At 46.7% G+C, this 10036-nt stretch overlaps 1 protein-coding gene across 2 annotated transcripts in view; it reads left to right on the forward strand.

The window, feature by feature from the left end:
* Window positions 1-9381, forward strand: part of NAB1 (NGFI-A binding protein 1) — a 62660-nt gene extending 53279 nt beyond the window's left edge. Inside the window, exons 6-8 of one of the 2 annotated variants that reach the window (XM_060257205.1) lie at window positions 6233-6374; window positions 7070-7219; window positions 9275-9381. In XM_060257205.1, the coding sequence (XP_060113188.1) occupies window positions 6233-6374; window positions 7070-7219; window positions 9275-9366 (384 nt within the window). In that variant the 3' untranslated portion in view covers window positions 9367-9381. The remainder of the gene's footprint in view (window positions 1-6232; window positions 6375-7069; window positions 7220-9274) is intronic. The other variant, XM_060257204.1, reaches the window with a different exon arrangement.
* The last annotated feature ends 655 nt before the right edge of the window (window positions 9382-10036 follow it).

The raw sequence follows: 10036 nt of genomic DNA on the forward strand, positions 1-10036 counted from the left end.
CGAGCCGGCTACCTGAAAACCCAGCTACCCCTGGGGATCGAACCCACCATGGGGCTCTGTCTACAGGAGATAAGGAAAAGGAAAGGTCCCCCTGTGCAAGCACCAGTCGTTTCCGACTCTGGGGTGACGTTGCTTTCACAGCGTTTTCATGGCAGACTTTTTACAGGGTGGTTTGCCGTTGCCTTCCCCAGTCATCTACACTTTCCCCCCAGCAAGCTGGGTACTCATTTTACCGACCTTGGAAGGATGGAAGGCTGAGTCAACCTCGAGCTGGCTACCTGAAAACCCAGCTTCCACCAGGGATTGAACTCAGGTCATGAGCAGAGCTTAGGACTGCAGTACTGCAGCTTTAACACGGGGGTCTTCTCTCAGAGTGGAGGGCAGAATATAAATCCAATATCATCAAGCATCATTATCCTTCTTCTTCTTCCATTTCTTCAAGGGGGACTGACCTTGATAAGTCTGGAGCTCAGTCACAATTCTGGGGCATCTCCAGGGCCCTCCTTGAGGTTGATAACCCTAGCTGGAGGACGTAGTGATCCGTGAGATTCACCATGGGAAAAACAGCACAGAATCCTCACCTCCTCCTCCTTTCTCGCTCTGACCCTCCCCCACGTTGGAATTAGAACTTAATTACATACACCTGAGGATAACATTTAGTACTTTCTTCCAACTTAATGAAATTGTATGCAAATTAAAGGCAGCTCAATGTAATTAGAGGGCTGCGTAAGAGTTCCACAGCGTTTTTTCTGGAAGTTAATGTGCTTGGGTGGAATTTCTTTTGGTAGGAAGTTCCAAAATGCCCAAGCCATCCAGAACAGTGCAGATGGATAGGTTCATAGGTGAGTTCATCAAAGGTAGAATTTGCTGGTTACAAAAACCGAGGGCCTGATGCGACATGTATAAAAATGAAAGACTGCCTGATTTGACTCCACTGTAGGCATGAAATGACTGAGAGCTTATTACCAGCTGCTTTAGCTGGGCCTAAAAGATCATAGAATCATAGAGTTGGAAGGGACCTCCAGGGTCATCTAATCCAACCTCTGTACATTGCAGAAAACTCACAAATACCTCCCCCTAAATTCACAGGATCCTCATTGCTGTCAGATGGCCATCTGGCCTCTGTTTAAAAACCTCCAAGGAAGGAGTGCCCGTCACCTCCCGAGGAAGCCTGTTCCATTGAGGAACCGCTCTAATGGTCAGGAAGTTCTTCCTAATGTTGAGCTGGAAACTCTTCTGATTTAATTTCAACCAACTGGTTCTGGTCCTACCTTCTGGGGCCACAGAAAACAATTCCACACCATCCTCAACATGACAACCCTTAAAAATCCCTGAAGATGGTGGTCATATCACCTCTTAACCTCCTCCTCTCCAGGCTAAACATGCCCAGCTCCTTCAACTTTCTTCATAGGTCTTGATCTCCAGACCCCTCACCATCTTCGTCGCCCTCCTCTGGACCCGTTCCAGCTTGTCTATATCCTTCTTAAAATGTGGTGCCCAAAACTGAACACAATACTCCAGGTGAGGCCCTTAGCCTCTGTTTAAAAACCTCAAAGGGAGGAGAGCCCACCACCTCCTGAGGAAGCCTCTTCCAATGAGGAATTGTTCTAATGATCAGGAAGTTCTTCCAAATGTTGAGCCGAAAACTCTTCTTATTTAATTTCAGCCCATTGGTTCTCGTCCTACCTTCCTGGGCCACAGAAAACAATTCCACACCATCCTCTCTATGACAGCCCTTCAAGTACTGAAGATGGAGCTATCACCTCTCAACAGCCTCCTCTCCAGGCAAAACCTGCCACAAGAACATAAGAGTAGCCATGTTGGATCAGGCCAATGGCCCATCCAGTCCAACACACTGTGTCACATAGAACATAAGAGAAGCCATGTTGGATCAGGCCAATGGCCCATTCAGTCCAACACTCTGTTTCACTTAAGAACATAAGAGAAGCCATGTTGGATCAGGCCAATGGCCCATCCAGTCCAACACTCAGTGTCACACAGTGACCAAAAAAACAAACAAACCCCAAGTACCATCAGGAGGTTCACAAGTGGATCTAGAAACCCTTCCACTTTGCCCCCCCAAGCAACAAGAATAGAAAGCATCACTGCCCCCAGACAGTTCCAACAATACGCTGTGGCTAATAGCCACTGATGGACCTCTGCTCCATATTTTTATCTAACCCCCTCTTGAAGCTGGCTATTCTTGTAGCCGCCACCACCTCCTGTGGCAGTGAATTCCATATATTAATCATCCTTTGGGTGAAGAAGTACTTCCTTTTATCCGTTTTAACCTGACTGCTCAGCAATTTCACTGAATGCCCACGAGTTCTTGTATTGTGAGAAAGGGCGAAAAGGACTTGTTTCTCTACTTTCTCCATCCCGTGCATAATCTTGTAAACCTGCCCATCTCCTTCAACCTTTCTTTATGGGCTAACCTGATCTCAGAAGCTAAGCATAGTTGGATCTGGTTAGTATGTGAATGGGAGACCCCCTTCCCCAAGTCCAGGATCACAAAAAGACAGGGAGTGGCAAAAAATGCATTCAGCTTCTCAGCCATTTCCCTATCCTTCAGTAATCCTTTTACTCTTTGGTCATCCAAGGCCCCACTGCCTCCCTGGCTGGTTTCCTGCTTCTAATATATTTGAAGAAATTTTTATTGTTGGTCTTTATGTTTTTTGCAATATGCTCCTCATAGTCCCTTTTTGCCTGCCTGATCACAGTCTTGCATTTGATTTGCCACAGCCTGTGTTCCCTTTTATTAATCTCACTTGGACTGGTTTTCCACTGCTTAAAGGAGTCCTTCTTACCCTTTACAGCTTCCATTACTTTGTTTGTTATCCATGCAGGCCTTTTCTTATACCTGTTTGTGCCTTTCCTAACTTGTGGTATATATTTTATCTGAGCTTCTAGGACTGTAGTTTTAAATAGCTTCCAAGCTTCCCCAAGGGTTTTGACCGTATTTACCTTTTCTTTCATTTTCCTCTTCACATGCCTCCTCATCTCAGAGAATTTACCTCTTTTAAAGTTAAACGTGGTTGTGCCAGTCTTTTGGGGCAACTCCCTATTTATACAAATGGTGAAATCAGTAACGTTATGGTCACTGCTCCCAAGTGGTGCGATCACTTTTACATCTCTCACCAGGTCTTGGGCATTACTTAGGACCAAATCCAGGATCGCCCCACCCCTGGTAGGTTCTGAGACCATCTGCTCCATAGCACAGTCATTTGGAGCATCAAGAAACTCAATCTCTTTCTCTCGACCAGAACACACATTGACCCAATCAATCTGCGGGTAGTTAAAATCACCTATTATGACACAGTTTTTACGTTTAGCTGCTATCGTTAATCCTTCCATCATATTATAATCGTCCTCTCTCTTTTGATTTGGTGGGCGATAACAAACTCCCATAGTTAAATTTCCTTTTGGGCCCTCTATTTCAACCCAAAGCATTTCTAGAAGGGAATCTAATTCTCTGACCTCAGTCTTACTGGACCGTATATCCTCTCTGACATACAGAGCCACCCCACCTCCAACCCTTCCCTCCCTATCCTTCCGATATAACTTATATCCAGGAATCACCGTGTCCCACTGATTCTCCTCATTCCACCAAGTTTCTGAAATTCCCACAATGTCTGTTTTCTCCCAACACTAAATATTCCAATTCACCAATTTTACTTCGAACACTTCAAACACATGGGATCCAGGGAACTGAGCAAAGGGTGCTCTGACTCCTTTCTTCCCCAGGGGACCAGGAGGGGGAGGAGCCTCAGCCAATAGAAGGGAGAGAGGCTTGGCTCAGTAGCTCTACTGTGCGATTGAGAGAGCCTGGAAACTCTGCCTACCTTCCTTCCTCCCTGAGGGAGGAGCCTCAGCCAATGGCGAAAATAGAGATTTTGCGATTGAGCAAGCCTGGCAAAGCAATCTGTTATAAAGAAGAAAGTAAGATATAGGGAGAAGGAAGCAGATGACGTTTCTCAGGGGCCTGATACAAGCCCTCCAGGGGCCTGATTTGGCCCCTGTGCCACATGTTTGACACCCCTGCATTAGAGGATGGTAGATAGGAATCAGTGTTTCCTCTAAACTGTGCATAGGAGTGGTCGCTCAGCAGCAATCTGTCCATTGCCCAATTTAAGATTACATCAGTGATTGCTTCTGGTTTAAGCTCACAACAAGTCAACCTCACCTGTCAGTTGCTCCATGATTTAAATCACTTTTTAATTATTTTAGAAGCTCAGAGGCATATGTTTGTATCTGGCCACAGCTGGGATAATTGGATTGATTTATCGATTGATTAGAGCCCCGTGGTGCATAGTGGTAAAGCTGCAGTACTGCAGTCCAGGATCTCTGCTCACAACCTGAGTTTGATCCCGGCAGAAGCTGGGCTCAGGTAGCTGGCTCAAGGTTGACTCAGCCTTCCATTCTTGCTGGGGGGAAAGTGTAAAGGACTGGGGAAGGTAGTGGCAAACCACCCCGTAAAAAGTCTGCCATGAAAACATCACGATGCGACGTCACCCCAGAGTCCGAAACGACTGGTGCTTACACAGGAAAGGAAAGGAAAGGTCCCGTGTGCAAGCACCGGTCGTTTCTGACTAGGGTGACTTTGCTTTCACAACGTTTTCATGGCAGACTTTTTACGGGGTGATTTGCCATTGCCTTTCCCAGTCCTCTACGCTTTCCCCCTAGCAAGCTGGGTACTCATTTGACCAACCTCGGAAGGATGGAAGGCTGAGTCATAAGAACATAAGAACATAAGAGAAGCCATGTTAGATCAGGCCAATGGCCCATCCAGTCCAACATTCTGTGTCACACAGCGGCCAAATATATATATATATATATATATATATATATATATATATATATATATATATATATATATATATATATATATACACACACACACACACACACACACACACACACACACACACTGTGGCTAATAGCCACTGATGGACCTCTGCTCCATATTTTTATCTAACCCCTTCTTGAAGGTGGCTATGCTTGTGGAAGCCACCACCTCCTGTGGCAGTGAATTCCACATGTTAATCACCCTTTGGGTGAAGAAGTACTTCCTTTTATCCGTTTTAACCTGTCTGCTCAGCAATTTCATCGAATGCCCACGAGTTCTTGTATTGTGAGAAAGGGAGAAAAGTACTTCTTTCTCTACTTTCTCCATCCCATGCATTATCTTGTAAACTTCTATCATGTCACCCCTCAGTCGACGTTTCTCCAAGCTAAAGAGCCCTAAGCGTTTCAACCTTTCTTCATAGGGAAGGTGTTCCAGCCCTTTAATCATTTTAGTTGCCCTTTTCTGAACTTTCTCCAATGCTATAATATCCTTTTTGAGGTGCGGCGACCAGAACTGCACACAGTACTCCAAATGAGACCGCACCATCGATTTATACAGAGGCATTATGATACTGGCTGATTTGTTTTCAATTCCCTTCCTAATAATTCCCAGCATGGCGTTGGCCTTTTTTATTGCAAACGCACACTGTCTTGACATTTTCAGTGAATTATCTACCATGACCCCAAGATCTCTCTCTTGGTCTGTCTCTGCCAGTTCACACCCCATCAACTTGTATTTGTAGCTGGGATTCTTGGCCCCAATGTGCATTACTTTGCACTTGGCCACATTGAACCGCATCTGCCACGTTGACGCCCACTCACCCAGCCTCAACAGATCCCTTTGGAGTTCCTCAGATCCCTTTGGAGTCAACCTTGAGCCGGCTACCTGAAAACCCAGCTTCCACCGGAGATCAAACTCAGGTCGTGAGCAGAGCTTAGGACTGCAGTACTGCAGCTTTAACATTGTGCCACGGGGCTACCTTTTTAAATTGATTGATCACAGCAGTTATATTGTGCTCACTCCGTTCAGTAGGGGGCAAAATATTAGAGGGAACATTGGATAGGATGCTAGAATAACCAGCATGCAAAGGGAATAGCAGACCAAAAAAAAAATGTTTATGGGACCAAGAAAGAAGCTGCAATAACTCTTGTTTAATCAACATATCAATTACCAGTAATGTGCAGCCGGTTATTTTAGCATCTATGTCCATAACTCCTTGTCAGTCTCCTTCCTGCATGATCCCGTCTTAGGGAGATTGCCACCTTCTAGGTGCCACGCTGTGTCTTTGCTGTGTTATTGTGGTCCATGTTTGGGTGTTCAGAAAGCTCCCTGAGGTCCCGGGAGTGGGCAGGACAGGCATAAATCTCGAGCTTGCTTTCATTCCAGCCCGAGAAGGTGATGGCGAAGCAGATGGAATTCCTTTGCACCCAGGCGAATTTGGAAAGGCGCCTTTCGACGGGTCTCTACAGGCAAAATTCAGAAGAGCACGGCCTCAACGGCTTGACGTCGGACCACGCCGATGGACAAGGTACGATGGTTTCCCTGCAGGCGGTTGCTTCCGTTCAGCGTTCTTTCTGCAGTTTGTTATTTCTACTTGCAAGAGAGCCAGTTTGGTGTAGTGGTTAAGTGTGCGGACTCTTATCTGGGAGAACCGGGTTTGGTTCCCCACTCCTCCACTTGCACCTGCTGGAATGGCCTTGGGTCAGCCATTGCTCTGGCAGAGGTTGTCCTTGAAAGGGAAGCTGCTGTGAGAACCCTCTCAGCCCCAACCACCTCGCAGGGTGTCGGTTGTGGGGGGGAAGGTAAAGGAGATTGTGACTACTCTGAGACTCTTGAGATTCAGAGTATAGGGTGGGATATAAAACTGCAGTCTCTTCCTTCTCCTCCTTTTTCTTCTTTTTCTTTTGCTCCTTCTTTTCCTCCTTCTCCTTCTCCTTCTCCTCCTCCTTCTTCTCCTTTTTTCCTTCTTCTCCTTTTTTCTCCTCCTCCTCCTCCTTTTTCTCCTTCTTCTCCTTTTTCTCCTCCTCCTCCTTTTTCTCCTCCTCCTCCTCCTCCTTTTTCTCCTCCTCCTCCTCCTCCTTTTTCTCAAACCTCTGACATTTATTCTATGTGGCTCTTACATTAAACAAGTCTGGCCACCCCTCGCTTAGTAGGTAGAGGGGTCATGGCCGTGTGCTTTAACAGAGGCAGCGGATCAGTCACTTGGGTGCTTCTCTCTTCCAGGCGAAAGGCCCTTAAATCTCCACATGGCAGGGCTGCCCAGCAGGCTGATGCCTCACATTGCGTTAGGCGGAGACCCTCATGCGGTGAAGCCCCTCTGCGGCGACTTGAGCCGACTGTATTCCAGCGGGGAGGCAAAGTCACAGTCTTCAGGTAAGGGGTGCCATTCCTTCGTTCATTCCCTTTCGTGTGACCACGGATGAAACAAACGAAAACAAGTAAAAAGTCTTAACTTTGTTGAGCGCTAATTTCTGGGATGCAAGGGGCTTCGTGGAACCATCTGCTTCCTTCCTTAAAACGCAACATCTGGCCTTCTAAAGCAGGCGTGTTGAACTCATTTGTGATGAGGGCCGGATCTGTCATAAATGAGACCTTGTTGGGCCGGGCCATGTGTGTACCTATTTAAGATTAGGTAGTAGAGATACAAATTTTATAAAGAACACACACAAACACAAATATATATTTTTGAAAAAACGTTAGCACTCGTCGGTCTTAAAGGTGCTTTCTTTGTATCTCTCCCATGGGATCCAGGGAACTGGGCAAAGGAAGCTCTGGCTCTTTCCTTCCTTCCCCAGGGGACCAGGAGGGAGAGGAGCTTCAGCCAATAGAAGGGAGAGAAGCTTGGCTCAGTAGCTCTGCTGTGCAATTGAGAGAGCCTGGCAAAGTGAGCTATCCCTCCCCTGCTTCCTCCCCAAGGGAGAAGCCTCAGTCAGTGGAAAAAATAGAGGCTTTGCTCTGGAGCTCCTGTGCGATTGAGCAAGCCTGGCAAAGCAAGCTGTGATGCAGAAGGAAGCGAGAGAGAGGGAGAAGGAAGCAGACGACAGCCAGTTGCTCGGGGGCCTGATAGCAGCCCTCCAGGGGACTGAACTGCATGTTTGACACCCCCGATCTAAAGAGTGATTTCATTAAGACAATCTGCAAGGAAAGTGGAGGAAGTATACAATTTATCAGATCTTCCTGGAAATTTAGATGTAATCCTCCCCCCCCCCCCCCCACACACACACGTACATTGGATCGTGGAAGCTAAGCAGAGTTGGTACTTGGATGGGAGCAGGGCTTTTTTTGTATCAGGAACTCCTTTGCATATTAGGCCACACCCCTCTGATGTAGCCAATCCTCCTGGAGCTTACAGTGGGCCCTATACGAAGAGCCCTGTAAGCTCTTGGAGGATTGGCTACATGAGAGGAGTGTGGCCTAACATGCAAAGGAGTTCCTGCGGCAAAAAACGCCCTGGATGGGAGACTGACTGCTGAGTAAGACAACGGTGAATTACCTCAGCACCTCCCTTGCTGGGATAGCCATAATTCTGCTCATGACTTGTAGGTACTTACATACATAGAACACGTTGATTAGCTGTGGCCCTCCATCTCATGATGTGCATCTAAAGGTGGATCTTAGTTCCTAAGATCTGCGAAGCAGAGGTGGTTGGCCATTGCCTTCCTCTGCAGAGCCTTCCTTGGTGGTCTCCCATCCAAGTACCAACCCTGCTTAGCTTCTGAGATCTGAGAAGCAGAGGTGGTTGGCCATTGCCTTCCTCTGCAGAGAATTCCTTGGTGGTCTACCATTCAAGTACCCATCCTGCTTAGCTTCTGAGATCTGAGAAGCAGAGGGGGTTGGCCATTGCCTTCCTCTGCAGAGCCTTCCTTGGTGGTCTCCCATCCAAGTACCAACCCTGCTTAGCTTCTGAGATCTGAGAAGCAGAGGTGGTTGGCCATTGCCTTCCTCTGCAGAGCCTTCCTTGGTGGTCTCCCATCCAAGTACCCACCCTGCTTAGCTTCTGAGATCTGAGAAGCAGAGGTGGTTGGCCATTGCCTTCCTCTGCAGAGCCTTCCTTGGTGGTCTCCCATCCAAGTACCAACCCTGCTTAGCTTCTGAGATCTGAGAAGCAGAGGTGGTTGGCCATTGCCTTCCTCTGCAGAGCCTTCCTTGGTGGTCTCCCATTCAAGTACCCACCCTGCTTAGCTTCTGAGATCTGCGAAGCAGAGGTGGTTGGCCATTGCCTTCCTCTGCAGAGCCTTCCTTGGTGGTCTCCCATTCAAGTACCAACAACGAACCATGGCTGACTTTGCTTAGCTTTTGAGACCTGACAAGATGGGGTTAGTCTGGGTTATTAAGGCTGCTAGTTAATGTTAACAGAAGATTGTCATTTGGTTCAACATATTTCTTTAAAGCATTTGCTTGATTTATTTGTTTATTTTGCATTCGCAGAGGGCCTCGGTATCTTGAAAGATTTCCCTCACTCGGCTTTCAGCAACCTTGAAAGAAAAGTCATAAAGACCGAGCCAGAAGACACAAGATAGCCATACTTCGGGAGGGGGGGGGGGGCGGAAAGGGAGTATTTTATTTAAGAATAAAGCTTCAAAGGAGAAATCAAACAAGCCTTAATAACCGATGTTGCCTCGTTGAAATAAGAGATTTCCTAGCCAAAGCCGATGAACTGGAATTCCCAGCCAGCACCGGGGAACAGACAAGGCAAATCCGTTTGCCAGCGGACGTCTGCAGTGAGAAAATGGGTGCAAACATTCCGAAAAAGTGACTTTGTACTGTGGGGAAGGGTCCCAAACTAATACTGTGGGCCCTTGTTATTTAAGAATGTATTATGTATTTGTATAACTTATCCGAGTTTTAAAAGAAAAGAAAACTAGGTGTCAGGATGTGTTTAAAGTCCAGTAGACGTGGCTGCCATTTTGTTTACTTGAAACTTCAGTGTCTGCTTTAAATTTATGAAACATAGATATGATAGTTGTGAGTCTGATTTTTGTTTTGTTTTTTTAAATCCTTCGTTTAAGGGGTGAGGGGGAAGGAAGCAAACGGAAGGGAATGAAAAACCTATGTAACACACTTCAATGGCGGGTTTGCAATCTTTGTGTTTTGGAAGCGCCAAAAAATTAAGCGATAACGTGGAACGGAGGATTTGCACGAAAGCTGACTGTATTATAACAGACACTTTGGATGCATAACGATGTAACA

The sequence above is a fragment of the Heteronotia binoei genome, chromosome 16, assembly GCF_032191835.1.
Source record: "Heteronotia binoei isolate CCM8104 ecotype False Entrance Well chromosome 16, APGP_CSIRO_Hbin_v1, whole genome shotgun sequence".
NCBI lineage: Eukaryota > Metazoa > Chordata > Lepidosauria > Squamata > Gekkonidae > Heteronotia > Heteronotia binoei.